The 23,349-nt window shown below is 43.1% G+C and overlaps 1 protein-coding gene across 1 annotated transcript in view; it reads right to left on the minus strand.

Annotated features, from left to right (window-relative positions):
• Positions 1 to 23,105, minus strand: part of LOC8039391 (nose resistant to fluoxetine protein 6) — a 62,700-nt gene extending 39,595 nt beyond the window's left edge. The window contains exon 1 of the mRNA XM_029976986.4: positions 22,912 to 23,105. Within this exon, the coding sequence (XP_029832846.2) occupies positions 22,912 to 23,037 (126 nt within the window). The 5' untranslated portion in view covers positions 23,038 to 23,105. The remainder of the gene's footprint in view (positions 1 to 22,911) is intronic.
• Positions 23,106 to 23,349: the final 244 nt, after the last annotated feature.

A 23,349-nucleotide genomic window follows, 5' to 3' on the forward strand; every position in this document is an offset into this window, starting at 1 on the left:
TCACAACCCCTGCAAAAGAAGCAGACGAACTTGCACTCTGCACACCCTGTACCACACACGTCGGTCAGCTAGCACAGGACTTCAGCATAACCAACACCAAATACCATTGACTATCAATACTGGAAACTCGAGCCAAAATACATGGGGTTGTCGGGAGACACAGAAGTGCTGCCCTCTCTCGGTGTGGGATGGTAAACTATGAGCTCGAAAGTAAAAGGAAAACAGTCATTCACTCGTGGAATGAGTGCTGCACTATTTCTTCTCTTCACACTATCAGGAATTGTGAATATATGGCAATCGGTGTGCCGATTTCAATTGAGCAAGAGCTGATACACGGTATTTCTGATAATGAGGTGCGCTTCATATTGGCACTAAGTATTTAGATTATATAGACCTATGTATTACAGCTGGTACAAATGACCTACCGGCAATTAGTGATTTTCTAGTAAATTGACAGTTTATGGAGCTGCAGTGACTGACTCTTTGCAGTTAGAAATAAAACACAGCAATTCAAATATGTAATTGCTCCATGGGTCATTATTTTAAATTGTATGAGATTCACTTCCAATGAGTCTGGAAATGCTACACGACGTAGTTATTACAGCCAGTAAATGCTACACTGGCTGTTTAACGAAGAGTCAGTATTTATAAGGAAGTAGAAATAGTGTCCGGTTCAGTTTTACCTGTCGTTTTGGGGGCCTGGTTAGCCTCTAATGACTGCTATTACTATTGGATTATATTTCTGAGTTATTTGAACGAGTATAAACTAGATTGCCTTTCAAGGGCTATTAATGGCTCTGGGCCAATATCCTAAGCTATTTCGCGGCATATAGACCAAGCAGTTGTTTATTAGGTAGTTCCATTTGTGATGGACTTTATTGACCAATAGTGACCATTTCGTGATATTTGTAATATTATGTCTGAGATTGGATTTGAATGACAATTATTTAATGTTTGATTTTATTTCCTAATTATATGGTGGATTTCGGTTCCAAATGACTTTTAATGACAATCAATGACTATTTGCAACTATTTTGAGTTATTTGATTTTATGCAGGCTGAGGTGGTTTCAATGGTTAATTTTGGCTTTTTGATCAAAATTTGACATGGTAGATATGTAGTTCAAATGACTTCTAGTTACTTTTAACGACTTTTGGCCACTATTTTGAGTTATTTGATTGTGTACAGACTGAGCTGGCTTCATGTGGCTATTAATGGCTACGTGACCATGTTTATAAATTATATGGCAGATTTGAGGTCCAAATTACTTCCGTGACTATCAATCACTATCGGTCACTTTTTCAACTTATTTGTTGTGTGCAGACTGAGTTGGCTTCCAGTGGCTACTATTGGCTATACATTCATATTTATAATTATATGGCAGATTTAGAGTCCAAAAGACTTCTAGTGATTGTCCATGATTATCAGTCCCTATTTCGAGTTATTTGATTGTGTGAATACTGAGTTGGCTTCATATGGCTATTATTGACTATAAGATTATATTTATAAATTATATGGCAGATTCAGAGTTCAAATGACTTACACTGACAATTAATGGTCACAATTTTGAGTTATTTAATTGTGTGCGGGCTGAGTTGGCTTCCAATGGCTATTATTGGCTATACAATAATATTTTTTTTATTTATATGGCAGATTCGTGGTTCAAATAACTTCTAGTGACTATCAATTGCTATTAGTCACTATTTCTACTAACCTGGTTGTGAGCAGACTGATTTAGCTTCATATGGCTATTATTGGCTATATTATCATGTTTATAAATTATATGGCGGATTTGGGGTCCAAATGACTTCTAGTGACTATCAATGATGATCAGTCACTATTTCGACTTATTTGATGTATGCAGGCTGAGTTGACTTCCAATGGCTATTATTGGCTACAGGCATCTGTTATTGACCTGGTTGGCTCGAATTGCCAAAAAATGGCTATTAGTGCTTATTGGTCGCAATATTCTGCTATTCTCTACTTATGAATGAAAATGGCTTCAAGTGGCTATTGTTAGCAATTGCATATAATCTTAACAATATCACCTTAGATTGCTTCAGAATGAACATTAGTGACATTTAGTGACATAGTAATCATGATGTTTTTTTTTAATATGAATGAATTCAAATGTCTACTATTATTGGCTATGGGCAGTTCTTGGCCAAACCGGCTTGAAATGGCCATACATGTCTATCAGTGACTATTATTGACAATTTATGCAGTTGGAGTGTGTCTAGATTTGAATGACTTCAACTGGATAGTATTGGCTATAGGCATCTATTCTTGACTTGGTTGGCTTGGATTGGCTATTATATGCCATATTCATCTGTTCCTGACCTGGGTGGCTTGAATTGGCTACAAATGGCTTAAAGTGACTAGTATTTATAATTAGCAGCTATTTCTTTGTCTACAAACTGAACAGGCTTCATGTGGCTAGTTTTGGCTATTACCATATATTTTTTTTTACCAGACTGACTTCAAATGGCTATGAATGGCTATTTGTGGATATAGTCGACAATTCTATGCTATTTCATTGATTATGACTGAAAATGACTTCAAATGGCTATTATTGGCTATTAGCATGTATTTTTGTTAGATCGGCTTAAAATGGCTATACATGGCTATCAGGAACTATTATTTACAATTTATGCAATTGGAGTCTATATAGATTCGAATGGCTTCAACTGGATATTATTGGCTATAGGCATCTATTCTTGACGGTTGGCTTGGATTGGCTATTATTGGCTAAAATCATCTGTTCCTAATCTGGGCGGCTTGAATTGGCTACAAATGGCTTAAAGTGACTAGTATTTATAATTAGCAACTGTTTCTTTGTCTGCGACCTGAAATGGCTTCATGCGGCTAGTTTTGGCTATTATCATCTATTTTTTACCAGACTGGCTTCAAATGGCTACAAATGGCTATTCATGAATATAGTTGACAATTCTTGCTATTTCGCTGATTATGATGGAAAATGACTTCAAATGGCTATTATTGGCTATTAGTATCAATTTTTACTAGATTGGCTTGAGATGGCTATACATGGCTATCAGCAACTATTATTTACAATTTATGCAATTGGAGTGTGTATAGATTTGAATGACTTCAACTGGATATTATTGGCTATATGCATCTATTCTTGACTTGGTTGCTTGGATTGGCTATTATTGGCTATAATCATCTGTTCCTGACCTCGGTGGCTTGAATTGGCTACAAATGGCTTAAAGTGACGAGTCTTTATAATTAGCAGCTATTTCTTTGTCTACAAACTGAAATTGCTTCATGTGGCTAGTTTTGGCTATTACCATCTATTTTATTACCAGAATGGCTTCAACTGGCTATGAATGGCTATTCGTAAATATCTATTGAATGGCTATGCATGGCTATTTATGAATATCCATTGAATGGCTATGCATGAATATCCACAATTATACTTGCTATATCCATTGCTAGCCAATCTGGTTAAAAATGAATGATAATAGACAACAACAGCTACTAAAAGCAAGTCCGGTTAGTAAACACTAAAATTGCTCATAACTATCAAGACTAGTCACTAATAGCCATTTGTAGCTATTTCAAGCCAATTCGATAAAGAATAAATGCTTATAGCCAATAGTAGCCAGTTTCATCCAAAACCCCTGAAATAGCACATAATTGTCAATTACACTCACTAATAGCCGTTGCAAGCCATTTGAGGCGAATCTGACCAGAAATAGATGCTAATAGCCAACAATAGCCACTAAAAGCCATTCCAGTTAGTAAACATAAAACCTGCTTATAAATATAAACAATAGTCACTAATAGCCATTCGTAGCAATTTTAAGCCAATCTAAATGATTATAGCCAGTAATAGCCACTTGTAGCCAATTTCATCCAAGACCACTGAAATAGCACATAATTGTCAATTATTCTTACTAATAGCCATTGCAAGCCATTTGAGGCAAATCTGGCCAGAAATAGGCGCTAATAGCCAACAGTAGCCAATAAAAGCCATTCCAGTTAGTAAACGTGAAACCTGCTTATAAATATCGCTAGTCACTACAAGCCATTTGTAGCAATTTTAAGCCAATCTAAATGCTTATAACCAGTAATAGCCACTTGTAGCCAGTTTCATTCAAAAACACTGAAATAGCACATAATTTTCAATTATACTCACTAATAGCCATTGGAAGCCATTTGAGGCAAATCTGGCCAGAAATAGATGCTAATAGCCAACGATAGCCAAGAAAAAGCCATTCCAGTTAGTAAAGGTTAAACCTGCTTAAAAATATCAACAATAGTCACTACAAGCCATTTGTAGCAGTTTTAAGCCAATCTAAATGCTTATAGCCAGTAATAGCCACTTGTAGCCAGTTTCATTCAAAAACACTGAAATAGCACATAATTTTCAATTATACTCACTAATAGCCATTGCAAGCCATTTGAGGCAAATCTGGCCGGAAATGGATGCTAATAGCCAACAATAGCCACTAAAAGCCATTCCAGTTAGTAAGCATAAAACCTGCTGATAAATATCACTAGTCACTACTAGCATTTGTAGCAATTTTAAGCCAATCTAAATGCTTATAGCCAGTAATAGCCACTTGTAGCCAGTTTCGTCCAAAAATACTGAAATAGCACATAATTGTCAATTATACTCACTAATAGCCATTGCTAGCCATTTGAAGCCAATCTGGTCAGAAATAGATGATAAAAGCCAACAATAGCCACTTAAAGCCAGTCCAGTTGGTGAACACAAAAATCACTCATAACTATCAACAGTAATCATTAATAGCCATTTGTAGCCAAATTAAGCCATTGCAATAAAAATAAATGTCTATAGCCAGTATAGCCACTTGTGGCCATTTTCATCCATAAACACTGAAATAGCCCATAATTGTCAATTATACTTGCAAATAGCCAATGCTAGCCATTTGAAGCCAATCTGGTCAGATATATATGCTAATAGCCAACAATAGCCCCTTAAAGTCATTCCAGTAAACACTAAAACACCCATAAATATCAACACTAGTCACTAATAGCCATTTGTAGCCATTTCAATCAAATTTATCTAAAATTTGATGCATAAGCTAATAATAGCCGTTTGAAGCCATACTCATTTTTAAGTACCAAAATAGCACGTAAATGTTTAATGATCTCACCAATATCCATCAGCAGTCATTTCAATTCAATCTGGTCAAACATAATTACAAATAGCCAACATTATCCACTTGAAACCCCATTCCTTCGTAAATATAAAAATAGCTCAAGCAATAGTTATCTACTAATAGCGGTTTGTAGCCATTTGCAGCCAATCTATTCGAAAATAGGTGCTTATAGCCAATAATAGCGACTTGAAACCATTCTCATTCATAAACACCCAGACAGCAGATAATTGCTATTATACTGACTAACAGCCATTAGTAGCCATTGAGCCAATCTGGTCAGAAATATATTCTAATCGCCAACAATAGCCACCTGAAGTCATCCCAGTTTATAAACAGAAATAGCTCAGCTTTCATTACTCATTAATATTTGTAGCCATATCTATCAAATATATATAAAAGTGGAGGCTGATAGCCAATAATAACCCGTTCAAACCATGTGCATTCACCAACGCCGAAATGGGTAATTGTCAATTATCTCATCAATAGCTATTGACAGCCATTTAAGGTAAATCGGGTCAAAGTAGATGCTAATAGCCAACAAAAGCTACTTGAAGCCGTTCATAAGAGTAAGCACACAAAAGAATCACATAATTATCAATAACAATCCCTTCTAGTCACTTGGAGTCATTTCAAGTCGGTCTCATAAAAAATTGATGCCTATTGTCAATTATGGTCACTATTGTCATGATGGCCAAGGGCATCTGATCGGATATGTTTCGGTAGGAGTAAAACAAATAAATCAACAAGCTCAGATAAGGTTAATTATTATTTAGATTGTACAAAATCGGCTATACAAATCCTGACTGGTCCATACAACACACTGCATTTTGACATCAAAATACCAAGAGGTCCAATATCACGAGCTTATGCTGCCTATGCTCCATCAAAAAATGGGAATATTTCATAGACTATAAATTTCTCTAGTGAGTCAGACCCACTTGATTCATTTCCGGGGAAAGTGGCGTGTTGTTCACTCCACACCGCCAGGATCGCTTTCTACTTCCGTCTCCCATTTTCGCCCGGAGTTTCCTGTATTATTCTCAACGGTATTTGCTAACACGTTCGATGCTACAACTATATTGAACTCCCATAAAATTGAAACATAACTTCACCTTGCGGTTTTAAAACAGAATTCATCTACTTTTTTTAGACAATGACAACCATTGTGAGCAGTTGAGATCGCTCTACAACACACCAGATCGACCCTCCGACGTCTCGTATGCGGTGGCGCTGCTGTGGGCACTGCGCAGTCGCTTCATCTCACGCAAATCTAGTTCCTGCACACGCACAGCTTCTATACCTAGTGCGGGCCAACGCCTGCACACGGCCTACAAGTTCGTCTGCTCTTTGCGCATCACGTGCATTTGTTTACACGCCAAATCCGTCCACCAGCTTTTGTTTCCCTCCCTCCCGACAGCAGCCAATGACGGCTAGCGCCTGGCTGCCTCGTCATCGCGCGTTCTCTCTAGTGTCCTGGGAACGGTGCAGCCGCATCCTTACGTTCCGTTGCGCAAGGAACGCGTTCTGGTACATTTGCGCACCGTGGATACATTTCCGGGACGAAGGAGCCTGGATCACTAAACTCGTGACAGATGAGAGGACTGATGCCTAACTTTTTCATCGTGGGAAAATACCCAGGAATTTCTAGGAATGGGTACACCCGTCTATTTTGAGACAAGAGACTGCATCAGTTACGCTGGTTCCACAAACTAAATGATTCCTTGCGTGACCAAAAAGTCACGCACGGAAAGAACTAAGGAAGCCGTTGGCCAACTCAAGAAAGTTTCCGGCGTTGACACGCTCTTCCGTGAAGTCAAAATAAAAATATACAACATCGCCAGTGGCGCGTTTCCGGTCAAGGTAGCGGAAGTTCCGGTTAACGATAGAGGGCTTCCTCGTATCACACCAGAAACCGCGTGCCGGCCATGACGAATGTAGATTGCGCAATATCGGAACCAGGCGATCAGCGACGAAGGCAATGCCAAGTGCCTCTGGGCGTCAGACGTGGCCGCATTCAGTGGAAATGAGGAAGCGTGCAACGCAAGTGTAGTAGGGAGCGCGTGCCGCGGTTGTTTGAGATGTCGTTCGTGCAGTTCACGCTGGATTCAGCGGTGCATGGGACGACTGCAAGTGCCTCAGAGTCGGGAGTCCGATTTTAACGCGAGCGCGTTAAGGAGCCTGTAGGGAGTTTTCGTAGACCGCGTTGCCCCCTCCGCTAAGCGTTCCGCAACGAAGAAGTTGCTACTGCGCCGGCGCGCCGATAGCCTTGACTGTGGAGTTTCCGCTATCGTAGCGGATTGCGGAGGGTCTTGCGGGACGGCGAAAACGATCTACGAAAACTCCCTAATGTCGCAGAAAAGCCGGCGTCGGTGGCGTGCGCTGTAATCCAGGATTGGTAGATAGGGTCGTGACGTCACAGCGCATGACCTCGCGCGGGAATTTCGAACAACCCACAACGCTCACGTCAAACGTGACGTCACGGGTGGAATGAACGATTGAAACATAGCACGTAATTCGAATTAAAGGTCGCCGCAGCTGCGTTTGAGACTTTGTGTTGTGTTGTCCTTTTTCACCCCAGTCTCGGGGTTTTGTCCAAAATGTCAAATGATTTAACTTTTTAAATAAATCATTCGCCCTAAAAAATATTATTAATTATAAACCCCCTTTGAAATGCTGCTCTCTGTTGTCAGCCGTGCATAATAGCGGACCCAAATTGCAACCTTGCGACACACTTTATGCTTTTGGTTTTATTGGAAGGCGAAAACACACCTAATCCTACCGAATTCATAAAACACGCCTTCTAATCAAACAAAATGCATAAAGTGTGCCGTGAGGTTGCGGTTATAGCCCGCCATTGTGCAGGGGTTCCACAGCTGCTAACAGAGGACAGTCTTTCGAAAGGGGTCTGTTAGGCGGTGTTTGAACCCACGAGCCAGACGCGCTGACCATGCGTTCCCCTGCAGAGCTTGGAAACGAATGGGAGATTATAGACCTATTTCGCAAGGGCGCAGCCATCTTGACATACCGTCACTTCCAGTATGAGCGAAAATATTGTTTTGCCGTCGCCAAGCCAATAGAATGCATTTAGGATATAAGCGGAACCGTCACCCATTCTCGTTTTGTTTCCCCCTTTATTTTTCTACTAATTGCAGGCGGAAACGTTTTTTTCTTTTTTTCGTCGCCCACACCGGATATGCCCAACAGGTGTCTGGGGACGAGTAAGCGAAAAAGGTCTATATGTTTATACACTAACTCATGTATACAAACAAACCGGAGCGCCCCTAGCGGACGCCACCGGCGCCGCGCATGCGCGTAGGGGGTGTGGGCAAGAAGCTGGCCGTCGCCCACAAACAAAACCATTGAAATGCGATGTTATCGGCGTCGGTGTGAGTCCCCCTGCCTTTTTTCGCGTTCAAATTGTTGACTGTCTTCCTGGCAATGTCTGACTACTCGAGCGGCCTCAGCGAAATTAACAAGGCTCGTTACACCGCAAAACTTCGCGTCAATAATCTGACATGCGGCGATTCATTCCGGGTGGACGCCGCAGAATGTACGCTAAAGCCCGCTTCGCATGATGAGATTTCGCTCACAATTTGCAGTCGCAACGTCGCTCGGGCTGCAAAAGGGTGAACCGTAGCTGAGACGGTCGACGTCGATACTGAAAATCTAAAGCAGAATCGGACCGCGTGAATGAGGCAAATCAAGTCGGCGATGGCCACTGTTAACAATGATCAACATATCCTTGTATCTATATCGAGCCTGCTTACCAACCTTCAAATTAAGCCTGATGAGGCCTGCACTTACTTGTCGCAAGTAACGGGCCCACGTTTTGTCTACGGGCCGGTGTCGTCTAAAAGAGCAAACGACAAGAAGAAAGGTTTGAAAAAGCAGACGACAGTTAGAACGATCAGGCGGCCGTCTGAACTTGAAGACGCACCGAGCGTAGTCCGCAGGTGGTCCGTACAACTTGACGATTTTCCGGCGTCCATGTTGGAACAAAACAATTAAAGCTGATGACCTCAAGTATCCGTGAATTTAACGCAAGGTGCTTCCCGCCCAAGCAATCGTTGTCCAACGGCGTCTGGTTTTCCCTTTTCAAGGCACATATCTACGTTCTCGAAAGAACCGAGCACGTGAAAACTGACCTTCAAACCTTTCTCGACTCTTTTGGTACAGCCCCAGTCCCGGCGGTTTGGCGAAAAGGCAGGTTTTTGTCTGGTTCCTTTCAAAACAACGCAGGAATACACGTCTCACATGGGGCCTTCCGCCCACAGCCCCAGACCGGAAGTGCGCCCGACGCGCCACCACCGCGCCGTGACGTAACAGAGATGAGTTCGTGTATATGCGTACCCCTGAAGCCGAAGTGAGGCGCCAGCTGCGACATGACGATTCGGAGATGCGACAGCGTCCCCGTATCTCGGAGGCTGCACTCGCGTCTACGAGCATGAAAAGCAAATGAGAAGGCGATGTGAACGGGGCCCGATACGCTATCGCGTTCCACTCCTAAAGGCGAAACCTAAGCGGCATTCAAGTTTAGGAAAAAGGTGGTAGCGAGAGCGTGACATGAGACAATGAGGCATGTTTGATTCTTTCATGAGCTCGCCATCGGGTATCATTTTGAGATAACATCTAACCAAAACACACAAATAGTGAGATGCGTTTCGCAGCATTTGATGTGCTTGTCCGTAGTACTGCTTCATCCACCGGTTCATGCTAGCTTGTGTATACGGAAATGGGGCAACTAGAGGTCGTAAACGAAATGTGGGTTGTCAACGGCTTACAATGTTTCCGATCTCACTTCGCCGCGGCGCTCGCTTTAAAACAGACGATCAAATCGTTTCCGGTCTGTTAGCAGACGAGTGTGTTGTTTTATTTCTTTATTTCCGTCTGCGAATGGCGCTCCGTTGTAGGCCAACTGCGTTCTTCACTCGCGTTGGCAGATGAACCACGAACGCTGTCTCCGCTCACTCCGCGAGGGAAAAATTAGATCTCCACGTAAAGGCGGACCCCCGCGACGTGAAATCCTGCTTTTTCGCTGCTTTGGGTCACGTGACGATTGTTTTGTACCTAAATTCTCATTCTAAAAAGTGCCATAGTTCTGTTTCTCACCGGCGCGCGCATGACGGTCAACTCACCGGCGCGCGCATTGTGGTCTTTTACGTGCGAGTTGCCGTGAGTCCAAACACCGATGGCGTGAAATTATGGTCGGCCCATGCTGTATTTACACTAAATGTAGCATGGGCCAACACCTAGTGGAAATTAATGTGATGGTGACATTTTAGCAAATCTCTAGTTGACGTGTAATAGCGGTAAAAAATAACAAGTACCGCGTACAAGAAAGCGTATAGAAATTTCTCGCCAACCATTTGTCAATTTAATTCATTTATGTTCAAGTACTGCAGCCCCACTGGGGCTATTGCAGAAGGAGGAAAAATAATTGTACAAAAACAAAATCACACAGTTGAGGTGGAAATAAGTAATACCTGCAAAACACAATTTATAATCAAAGACAAAAAAAAAAAGAAAAACACGCAATGATAGTCCATGAATATAATCGAGCAACGAAATCTAAAATTCAGAGGTGGGAGAAGACTGCATCTAAACATAGATGATAAGGTAAAAGGTGAATTTTTCATGAGACAGTAGAGGAAGATGCGTCTACAAAATGCAAATGAATATTTAATGACGCAAAGTAGCGACAGCTGGGCGACCATCAATTTTAGGACATCGTTTCATTACCTCAAATTTTAATCATCACGTTTTTTGTAGGGTAAAAAAACAAATAAAAACACATATTTGCGTTTTTACGTTAACTTGCCAACGTGGGTGTCCCCTACCAGAAAAAAAAAAAAAATGAATGAAGCCATGAAATAGTACATGTCGACTTTCTAAGCGAGTGATTGTAGTTACTCTGTTTACTTGTATATTCCTACATTAATTAACGTGCCTAAAGTTATTACAATACCGCTCGCATATTGCTCACATCCTCTACCACGCCAACTACTATAACCGCAGCCGTGCAATGAGGGCAGGAGTGTTGTTGGGTGGCCCAGTCATTCACTCACGGCTCCGCTTCCGGTGGGCGACGTCAATTAGAACCGATTCCTTCCGTCACCTATGTGTGACTGGCGTGTCCAGGGACGTCAATTGCCTACCTGTCGGAAGTGGCCTGCATGCCGCCTGGTGCGACGTGGCATAAAATCCATTCGACTAAGTTATTCTCGTTTTGCAACTTGTCACTGAGAGAGACAGGTGATCAAATGCCTTGCTCCGCATCCAACCCCCTGCAGCCTTGTTTGGAAAGCGATACGAGTAGTAGAACAACTCGTAGTGTATGAAACCCATTTCCCCCCTCGCTCACGGGAAAGGGGCCTTTTTTTAACAAAGAAAAAAGGTAAAAATTGCAGCTATTAGCGGCGAGAAGTTTTGGTGGCGCCTTCCTATAGTTCCTTCGCGCTACGTCATTACCTTTCGAACAACAAGTTCGCTGTTGTTTGTAAAGAGCATGGTGGAAGCTTGAAATAACTGCGCTCTGAAGGCAACACTGGCAACAGCGTCTTCTCTTGAATTTCCATCAATGAGAGATTCTTTGGTGACGTCATAGTCAGCATTCGGTCAATTGCGGAAGGCCGACAACAGCGACGCTTTCGGTCGCTCACGTCAAGAGCAATGTAGACTGTTACGACAGTTAAGACGAAACTGGATACATTGCATAACAGAAGAATAAGACATGATTTGAAGTTTCTGCACATGATATTAAATGAAATAATTAAGTCGTCTGTATTACCTAATTTATTCACGCGTCCCTCAAAGTTCTTGCAGTTCGCATTCAATGCTTTATCCCTCTGATTTGCATAAAACAGAACCCACGGCTACAATAAACGTAGAACCATTGCGACCAGATTGCTGCGGATAGTAGCCTTGATATTTTTGATCACCGCGCGTAGATTTAAATGTTCCGTTCATTATATTGTGTTGTTCTAAAGTTTCTCTCCTATTCATATTTCTGTTCTGCTGTTACTAGTCTGGAAAGTGCACCACTAAAAAGGTGCCTTGCTGTTCGTGGGTTACTCCAAATAAATGAATGAATGAAATTTGATGGCGTGTTTAAGAACGCGATGGCTTCAAGCTTCCAGCGCTTCCAACGTGACTTTTACGCACACCATCGAAACTGTGGCAATCGATAATGCCGATCGTGACGTCACATATAGTAACCATAAAGGGGATATACAGAAATATCTCGTCGCCAAGGGGCAGGAAGCGCTGAATTCAGAGACACGCATGTCCAGTGATATGACTCATGAATGAAACACCGCGCGACGCTGACATAACGCGAACGAGCGACCACTGACTTTCTTTGTTTTTTTTCTTAAAATCTCACTAGGGCTACTAACCTAAGCAGTAAGGTTCGATGCCCGATAATACCAACTCGATGTCGTGTTCGCGCTGAAGACTGTCGCGCGGTGTCCATTTAAGCTCTGCGAACTCGTATCCTTGCAAACTTGTGGCTGCAAAGTTATATGGGTAGTTTAAAACCTCTTCCGAGTCTAGCTGGTAATACCAGAGCACCCTGAGCCTAGTGCTTTTCTCTATTCACGTAGCAAGAAAAAAACCGAGGCTCTGCGCTGCCATCGAAGGAAAACGTTAGAAAGAGACAGCATGCAGGTCGGTTTTCCTTCTTGGAAACCATTTCCCAAAAGGCAGAAAGCAAGAGTAGATATAAAAACGGATCAGTTTGTTTCCTCCCTGGGCCCCCCCAGCATGTCAACTTTCTCAACGCAGTCGGCGTTCGACGGCGTCTTGCCCGAAAGAAGAGCCGATACTTATTTTTCCTGGGGCGCAGGAGACCCAGTGACCTGCATCTCTGAACGCGCTTCTCTCTTTGCAAAAAAAGGAAAAAAAAAAACGTTTTAGGGTCGGCACTGTTGCTGCTGCAAGGAGGCTCAAAACAAAAAAGAAAAAGACCTGAGTTAGAATGGGTTATAAAAGGAAGAAACCAAAGAGAGCAAAAGTCACGCGCCAAACTTGAAGGGGGAGAGTGATGATAAAAGTTGCGGAGTCCTTTGCTCTGCTTGGATCTTTGTCCAGGTGGTCGTTGGACATGGAAGTCGTTGCGTAAGATCAACGTCATCACCGCTTCCTGGTCATAAAGGAGCGTTGACCCCCGCCAGAGTAAGAGGGACAGGAAATGGCGGACAGAACAACCGTTACAAAGGAAGCGTCGAAGGAGGAAATATTTAGATACCAAAGAGGGTCACATTTCGAGCGCCGAGGCTTTTGAAATTATGTGTCACAATGCGCGAACGTTCAACTGTTTTATAAACGTAAAAACGTCGATCGCACCAACACGTATTGTGTCACCTGTCGGAAGCCACCGCGCTACAACAACTGCGACGCTTTGTGTAAACCTTGGATTCCATAGCAACCATTTCGTCATAAGCAGTAATACGCGAATGTAAAGCAGTGGTTCACATTCTAACGCAAACGTCTGTGTGAGCCTTTAGTGCAATTTGAGTTACGCAAAATTTACACTTCCATTATGTTGTACAGCGGTATGCAATCATGCAGGTGAAGTCCCGTTTGTTTTGTTGCTACCTGTGCTGAAGATACCAGGGCGGAATAGCATCGGGGAAGCACAAATAAAGAACTAAGTGCTCAGAAAAAGAAGTAGTATGGGCTGGCAAGTCCGATGGTGTCCTTGATTTTCACGTCATTTTCTGACCCTCCAAGCAGTCTTGGATATATACCGAACAGTGCGCCAACGGCAGTAGAAGCACAACATGCGAATTCGTAGCTAAGTAAGCATCGTCGTAACCGTCATTGAGTTTTTGAAACGCATAGAAGAGATTATCGAACAAGTTTTTCAGAACTCGTATAGCATATTTGAACTGCCTCAAGGACGTTTTGTTTAGCAATGCGCAGCTTCGCGCGTTTAGGCAATCGCGAAATTTGCACTGCTTAACGTTTTGGAAATCTAGCATACGTAGATAAATATTTTCCATTTTCCCTCTCCGACGAAAAGAAACAAATACGCAATTACTTCGTAACTACTTCAACCAATGTCAAAATAAAATAAATATTCAGCGGCACTTTATCCGCTGCAAAAATGACATCGGGTGGTTCCGCCGAAGCACGATTTGGCCAGCGCAGTACCACTAGTAGCACGAGGCTTTAAATACGCATCACGCGGTAGTTAGTGCACAGACGAACGGCAGTGCAATGCGCCTTCATGACGTAAAACTTTAATTTGATTTCGCCCGAGTCTGCAGCGCGAGTTTTTCCTCCCGCCGCATTGCCGTACTTTTTTTTTCTTTTTGAGCGCATTTGACCAACCAGTTTTTCAAAAGACGCCCATACGCACCTCGCATACGCATTTGCGCGTGCTCGCGCGTACGCCCAAAATATACGCAGGGATTAAGCCCGATCTTCCTCGTGCGCTCGTCGAGTCCAGGCGCGCAAGGGCAGCCACCGGAAGATCGGCTCAACCTTGACACACTGGTGGCGGGGAAGGACGCGCCTCGTTTTGAAGGGCAGCCACTCGGTCATCGCACCCTGTCTACAGGCAGTACCACCCAGAAGACAAGGCCTGCCCGTGACGTCATCGTACGTGGCTCCCCGACCGCAAGCGGCAAACACGCCGAAGCTCGACGGGAGCAGGCCGCAAAGAGACACGTCCGTTTTGGAATCACGTACAGTGAATGCGCCCTGATCCTGCACTTTTTTGTGGCGCGCGCTTGGCTTAGCCAGCTGCAGCGAACGTACAAAAATCTACGCAAGCCATGACAATGCACTTTTAGCGTTGTTTGATTCACTCCATCAAATCCTGGGTTGACCGCGCTTATGAGGACACGATCAACAAGCCATTCTTGGTTAAAAAAAAAGAAAAGGCTTATTTACTGGTTTGTTTAATTGTTCTCCGTTGATGTATGACGTCGTGCATTTAGATTATGCGTTTCCTGAACTATCCAGAATATTTTCAGCTCTGGTCGGCCTGAGCGACATCGTCGTCTCGACGTCGCTGTCGGTCAGACCTTAACCTGCAACACTAGAAAACTCACACCCAATGCGCCTACAGAATCAGCACGTTGCTCTACGTTTTGTTGTAACGTTCGAACACGCTCCTGAACGTTGTGTTTTTTTTATGTAAAAGAAAGTCGTACGTCTACACTGTTTCCCCTTGCTATGGGCCGTGGAGGACCCTACGAGCCATCGAAGCCAATCCAATGCCGAGTAAGTGTCACGTGGCTTTGGAAAGGAGAAGAGCGACGCACAAACGGACGTCACGTGACGTATTTACAGCGCTGGCCCTGGCTGGGATGGCTTGTATAGGCATCCGCTGCGGTCCATCGAAAGTCGAAAATGGTTCCGAAATCTCAGACGAGTCTACATCGAAGATGCGTCTGACGTGGCTGGCAGATCGTTCCAACCTATACCTTGGCGAAAGCCTTGAACCACGAGCGCTGTCGCAGATCGTCCGTGCAGTCGCTATGCAGATTACAGAATAATGCAATCTGGAACGCCCTGTGTCTCCAGGAAAGCTGCAGCTCTCAAGAATGCGTGCCAGACCGTGACGCAAAAGAATTTCGAAATCTCCGAGTGCCTGTCTGTCGTCGTTCTGCACCCCAACAGTGTTGTTATTTTTCCTTGTTTTTCGCTTCAATCGTCTATCATCGGCTCCCAGAGACAAATCATCCATTGACACGTTAGTTTCTTTTTAAGGTGCGAAATCTACAAGGAAAGGGGAAAGCATTGTCTTACAATGTCTCAGTTGCTGTGAGATGTTACATCGTTTCCGCCGCTGTATATACGATATCCCCGTGTTGTTTCGGTGAAATCGTTTGTTTATGGTTAGCGTGACGCAGGCTGTGTCAGGGGAGCCATAAAACCGCGGTCACATATTGTTTACGCATTAGTCATAAGACAGTCTGCAGACCGCAAAGTTTTAGGGAACCGTTCTTGCACATCCAATACTGTACGACTAGCCCTCCGGTACGAACTGCACATAGGCGAGTGTTCTGTGCTAGCGCATGCCCAGTCCGTACTGTAGAGCCCATTGTACCGCATAGGGTGCGCAAAGACGGTTCCCTAAAACTCACTACTGTCTGAGGCGTGTTCCTTTCTTGTATGAGTGTCCAGCTAAGTTGCCCACAAAAAAAGCGGACTGCAAAACACGTTCCAATGATGCATATGTATGAAGCCTTGTAATGTGCTTGAGGCGTGACTGCACATAATTCTGTCATTATGTGTGCAGCGAATGATGCACGAGCGGTGCAACTATAGTTTTAGGGAATCTCCCTCGGCTAACACCGCTAATTACGTAGTAACGGATAACGAAAGCGCGATCGCTGTAAAAGTAGATCAGACGAAAAACCACCCAGTTTTGAGGTACTTGTACTCGTCTACTAAGGGTGAAAGTGCTATTTCTGAATCCTATAAAGCATGTACACGCTCGGACGGGATCTCCAGGAAAACGGATCGACCACGTGGAATCCTGACTTTTCGTCAACCGACGATAGAATATCATGCGGGGAAAACAAATACTTCTGCGCACCATCTTTCCCGCAGGATGCGTCAAAATCCAAATATTTCTGATACAAATTTAAAAAAACATTTTGTAAAAAAAAAATGGTCTAGCAAATGCACTGAGATAATGAGTATGTGCTCCTATTCAGTGTAATAGGATCGTATGCGTGGGCAAAACGCTTATACTTAAAACGCGCTATAAAAGTGAGATAATACGTATTGTATTACAGAACTCGATAGACTTGTCTGTACTACTGCAAGTACTCGGTTTAAAATACTGAAAAAAAAATACTTGACTTCTCTGGTGTTTTGTTGCAAGAATGATGCACGGAATTTTCTTTACTATGTACAACTTTAATAATGAAATACACAAGTCCACTTCTTACCTATAATCTAGAAAAACAAACCGTCCTCAAATGTTTGAACAGAAATAAAATGTTCTTGCAACAAATGAAGTCCACCCCGAATCAAGGAAGCCCGTAATTTGCCGACAGGAAATATTTCGTTGTTCTCTATATTGTCCTAAACGATTTAGCGACGGCTTACCGATTTAAAATTGCCACGCTAAGTCATTCACTTCCGCAATTGCGTTCCAGGAGCGTAAACAAAAATCGGAGAGCCGAAATGGCCAGGTACATGGTAGCCAAGTCAGAAAATGAATATTACGCGGTCTTTATTCGTTTTCGGTTTCAGTTATTTAATGCAGACGTGAATGCTTCTATTGCTTATGACCCTCAGTTCCGGTTCCCGAGCAACCCCCTTGTGCGTGCGCGTGCTGCAATCTTACCGGAAGTAAATGTTGTTATTACCGGAAATAAGAATAAGGAAACGAGAGCTGGCTAAAACGCCGAGACCGGAAGTTATGATTACAAACTCACGTGTATAAAGAACAGAAAGAATGCAGACAGTGCATTCCTTTTTTTTTTTTTTTTAGTATGCAACCTAAAATGGATGCTCGGGCGTGTTGGTAAGGCGCGATGATTAAAACGTACAGCGCAAAAAAACGGAAAAGAAGAGAGAAGACACACGATCGATGAGCATCAGTGATTCTGTCTTCTCCCTTCTATCTCGTGTGTTTGCGCTGTACGTTTTAAGCGACATAAAAATCACACAAAAAGAAAAGGACATTAATGTAGCTGCCCAATTTAACAGTGGAATCGTTAAGATACGCGAATGGCTGGCATCGCAGTGCACGTTTTGTTGAAAAAATCTGCCCTTGAACCACTAAGCATAATCACCAAAGGTATTTTCGCGTGTGCACTTATTGAAAAATCGCTTCAACACACAAACGTAGTTAACTAACTACTTTTCATTACAAAAAAGAAACAGAAGACGCAAATATTTCCCCAGCAAGAAAATGCTTATGCCGCCAGAACGTATTCTGAATTGCGCTTTCCACCGTTCAAATATTAATTTTCCGGAAAATCGACTTCGGGTACGTCTGCAGTTTGGTAACGCTAATATTAGTAGTCACTTTAGGAACGCTCTGTCAATAAGAAAGCCTCCAGTCCCCCGAGTGCTAGAATACTTATTGGGGCTTGTCGCGGATGACCAGTAATCTGGACCAAAAACCTTGACACTGATCTACAGCGTCATCGGCGTTGGTGTCAGTAATCACTCAGTCGGCTGCAACTATTTCGCTTATCTGTTTTCGCCGAAGCGACAACCACGCCCGCCGCTTTTTGACGCATCGGTAGGGTTCCGTGCGTTCGGAGCTTATTTTTTGCCAAATTCGGAGGTTGTTTTTTGGAGTTTATTTTTTGCCGAAGATTCGGAGTTTATATTTGTTCGATTCCGAATTCTTCGAAATTCGGAGTTTAATTCCGCAGTGTTTCCTATCCAAAATAAATATATAAATATTAACAGGATTTAAACGTATGCCAGATAAAAAATAAAACGCGTTGTATCAACCTCGATGTCTTAAAATCGATAAACTCCCGGAAGTAGTCGCTAGGAAGCTCGCAGTCATCCCATCCTATTCCATCAATCTGGCCCGCGGCAGCGCGAGGTGGAGTGGGTAAGAATGCAGTATGGTCCTAAGCTTTCAGCGCTAGAAAAACATACCCTCTCCTTTCTCTAAATAGCAAATCGCATGGCCCAAAAAAAGTGGCCTTTGTCGTGACCCGAATGCCCTGGATCAACTTTGATAAGACAGGCGGTAAGACCACTTTTGACAACATTCCGAGATTTGAAGGACATTATGGTGGCATTTTCCCAGGACCATTGACACTGCCCTGCTCAAATTGTAAAAAAGCAGCGTATTTTCCTTCTTTCTTTTTTTTTTTTTTTTTTGGGGGGGGGGGGGAGAGAGAAAGAGTGACATTGGCACATAACAATTCGGAGTCGATCGGTTAAATCCGAATTGACAAAATTTTACCGACGGGTGTTTTTTCAGATTTATCCGAAAACACGGAACCCTACGCATCGGTCAAGGTGAAAACAGTAGGTCAAAGACTTATCCCACATTACAAAACACACACAAAAAAATATAAGAAAACGTTTAGAGGATGCACATGGCATCATCCTACATTTTCGAACAATACTTAATATAGGCCTGTCGCGCTACGGATGAGATTAAAAAAAAAATGTGCGCACAACTTTTAATAAGGCCTCTAGAATAGGGCGTTTTCACCGACTTCATTTCGTCCACCATTTTGTTCTTATGAGCAGTCCGGTGCGTGCAGAAGGCAAGCACTCGTAGATTCACTTCGCTTTCAAATTGGTAGTGCACAAAAGCTTACAAGTTTCATTACGTTGACATCTAACAAGAAAATTGCGGATTGACGTCATCTGAAAACAACCTATAGAACTTTGAGAATTTCCAATGGGATGGATTCGGAGCAATTCAAATGTGGCCTACACATGCGCCTTTAGAGCGACAAGGGCTAGCTCGCGTATGTATCCGGTAATACATGGCAACCAAAAAAGCACCCCAAAATCAATTTAAATCCACCTATTTCCAAGTTTAGCTACTTTCATATGTGCGAAAAGCTGATAATGGAATATGATGAGGCAGAATAGCAAAGCTGATGTTTTAATTCTATAGTTAATAAGATGAAGTCTTACGAATGCCTCGTAATTTCATAAGGAGGAGCAAAGCTTTTTTTTTTTTATAATTATTATTTTCTCCCGTGATTTTAAGTGCCACCAGTGAATATCTCATCAAATCCTCTTTCTTGGGAGAGGTCGCATGCAGAGAATATGGTTTTACGTAACACTGGCTCCCAATGCTCATACTCGGATAAGAGATGCGTCCAATTTCTTTTTCCTTCGTCCACATGCGCGATCTCTGTGTCCTTGAAAATATTCGTAACAACTTCCGTGGCCTTTCATCATTACTAATACGCCCCGTTTTGAGGGCCCGGACATTTCAGCCGCCAAGTTGAGCAGTATGAACTTTTGAACTAGGTAACAGCTTTCCCTTGGCACCGGAAGAATAACAGTGTTATAAGAATCATATTTTATAAACTGTCACTTCGTAAAAAATGGAGTACTAATACCAAGACACTTCGTTTTCTCCGCTAGGTCTTCCATTTTTATTCTTTTATATATAGTAACGGTGTATCCTCGGCCTTGAAGAAACATATATCTCGTAAAGCATGAAGCCGTCCTTGAGGCAATTACCTGTGTCCATTTTGCACGAAACATTAAAAAAGGCACGTCTGCTCTCTCTGTTCATTTTTATAGTAATCGAAAATGCCATGGACCTGCCCGCATTTCAACTGATGCTCCTGGAAAGGAGGGTTCCCTACCGAAAAATCCGGTATAACTTTCCCTATCCGGAATATGGAACCGGAAATTTGTTACTGGAAACCCGAAATCCAGATTGAGAACAAAGGAATAATTTCTGAAAACCTAAATTCCAGATAGAGTCCAGATAGAATCCAGATAGATTTCCGGTTCCATAATCCGGATAGCGAAAAGTTATACCGGATTTTTCGGTAGGGTTATTCTCCGAGGATATAAAGAAAACACAAGTAAACAGGTAAATAGAAAACAATAATGCACAGCGAGGAATATCTATACCGGAGGTACCTGTCATGCGTGGAAAAAGGGAAATTAGGAGGGAACAAAGCCTGTGGTAGAGAACAGCCGGCTATCTTACCTGAAAACAGTAAGTCGCGTACCGTGTCAAGTTTTGTTACGTCCTATAATTCACTAACAAAAACTTCAACTGAAAAGATGCCAAGGTAGTAATCCTATTTCTGGTGATTTAACAGCAGTTTAAAAAAAGCTCAGAAGATCGAGTACGATATTTATAAAACACTAATGCTCGTGAAGCGAAATTCAATAAAACGGCGTCAAGCGTTTCGATGAAACGTCGGGTACCCTTTATGTTCTGCTTCCCTGGCAAATCGCACGCCGAATGCGGTCAAAAACAGACGGAATACAATTAGACCCTTAAAATTCTGCTAATTTGGGGGAAACTTGTGTGGCATGAAGATGCACGTTCGATTGCCCGCCCCATTAGGCGCGCTTATTCGTGTACGCGAATTTGGGGGGCGTACAAACGAGGAAACGTAACGATTAGCGATATCGCAAAAAATAATCAATGAACAAAGTCCGCCTCGGTCGCTTCCTCTAGAAAACTAGCAACGCTTCCCTATGGGTACCCAGTTACTTGTTCAGTTAGAAACGTGCGGGACGTGCTTAATGTTTACGATAAAAAAAAAAAAAAAAGCAACGACCTTCTTCGGCGAACAGAAAAATGCTATCATAGGCGTGACAGTCCTTTACATTGTGTGAAGACTTCTGTTGGTTTCCAGTGACGAGTTTTATCAGGATTTCGAAGTGCAGAAAGAGTGCTGGTAATGTGTTTTTACATGTTTTTTTTCTTTTACTGCGAGAACCTTCAACACTGCCATAACTTACCAAAACAAGCTGCAACTTCAATAACGCCATGCCTTGTTTCAGCTTACGTTTGGCACATTGCGTGTTAATATTCTTGCGGCTAGGCGTTCCAGAAAGTTGCAGTTCAAACCGGGTAAACAATATATAGAACAAAAGGTCAGTCTGACATATAAACTTTTCTTCAACGCATGAAATCAGTGATGTTGAGAGTGCCGTCAGATATGAAACAGGCTATTATAAGCAGGTTTGGTTACAACCACCTCCGCTGCACCTGAGCAAAAACTCTCGGCTGGGCTTGTGAAAAAAAAAAAAGGTCGAGTCAATTAGGTTACCAGTTGGTCAGCGGGTTTAGACTGCCGTCCGGTAGGTGGAAAGCTTCGCGAGCAATTCGCGCCATTTATATTTGAAGATATCATATTAACTCAGGGTTGTTTTTAATAACTAAAAACCAAATCTACCGCACATTAATATTTGCAAGCAATGCAGTGCCTTGTGTCACCGCTAATATGCCTATGACATAGCCCTTAACGCCAAGACGGGCACCACCATTATATTTTGCTTATCATCGCACTCTTGCCTGTACGTGGCATCTTGTGGTTTGATGCACTTCGAATAATGCATAGAAAGGGCAAGCCGAGATCACGTGCGCCTATGTTCTCAACCATCGTACCGGCGTGCGGTCTTGTATCACTACTGCGTGGTGCAAGTAAAAGACTCCAGGCTAGCGGTTGTACTGCACTGGATAAATATCTCATCTACAGCTGAGGGAAAAGTCGCCCGTCGTGTTAGACAAACTTCAGGCTGTACAGACATACACACAAACACAATTTTCTTGATGAATCCTGCAACTAGTTCAACAATTTTGGCATTCCTGTAAGGTTCAACTATGTTGCCCTCAGCTATTAACCTCATGCACCAAAACTTTAGCAACGTTAAAGTCACCCGCGCGACAATAAATGCCCGTAAAATAAAGGTATGTTGCAGGAAACTTTAAAACGAACAAGTAATATTTAACAAAAACGTTGTTCGTATGAGTGAGTAAGTTAGAACCTATATGGTCTCAAAGTGTTTGTGTGCTCTCCTTCTGAACTTTCCAGAATGTAGAATTTTCCACAAGGCAGGCGAGCTGGTGAATGGCATCCATAGTTACCCTCAGACGTAGGAACAATAAAGAAACGGACAGAACAAACAACGAAGCCTCAACAAGACTTTGTTCTGTCAGTGTTTTTTCTTTTTTTTTGTTTCTTTTTTTATTATGAATATCATTTTTACGTCTCAGGGTTTCTATGGATGTTTCCACAATGCCGCGTTACGTTTTTTAGCATAATAGTGAAAATCAAAATTTCTCGCAAAAGTGAAAAAAACAAAAACGAAGCTTCACCGTTACCTGAGCTCTATCCTGCTGCCGTCCGGTGTCCGTTGCGGCTGAGAGCGGTGACGACGATGACTCGGCGACTTGTTGAGCGGCGGCCAGCGCCGCCGTGACCAAGAACCCCAGCAGACACGTTCGCATCCCGGGACCGTCGAACCGTCGACTGGGCTCCCAAAATCGAGGTCGCCCTTCTTCAGCACGGGGGGGTACGTCTCGAAGGGCGGAGGGGGGGAGAGTGCACCGCCCGGAGAAGACAAGGAGGAAGTGCTGCCCTCCCCGCAAACGCCCTCACCCGAACGAAAAAAAAACTGAACTCGACTGCCGAGATCTACACTCCGTTCCACCTTACGATGGAGCGCGGGGGACGCTAAGAGTCCTCTAAGCCAATCGGCTGCAGTGGGAGTACCACGTGACCTTCAGGAGGGCAAAGCGACACGCGGGACACGTATCTAC

This window comes from Ixodes scapularis, unplaced genomic scaffold (assembly GCF_016920785.2).
Source record: "Ixodes scapularis isolate PalLabHiFi unplaced genomic scaffold, ASM1692078v2 PGA_scaffold3__209_contigs__length_174095766, whole genome shotgun sequence".
NCBI lineage: Eukaryota > Metazoa > Arthropoda > Arachnida > Ixodida > Ixodidae > Ixodes > Ixodes scapularis.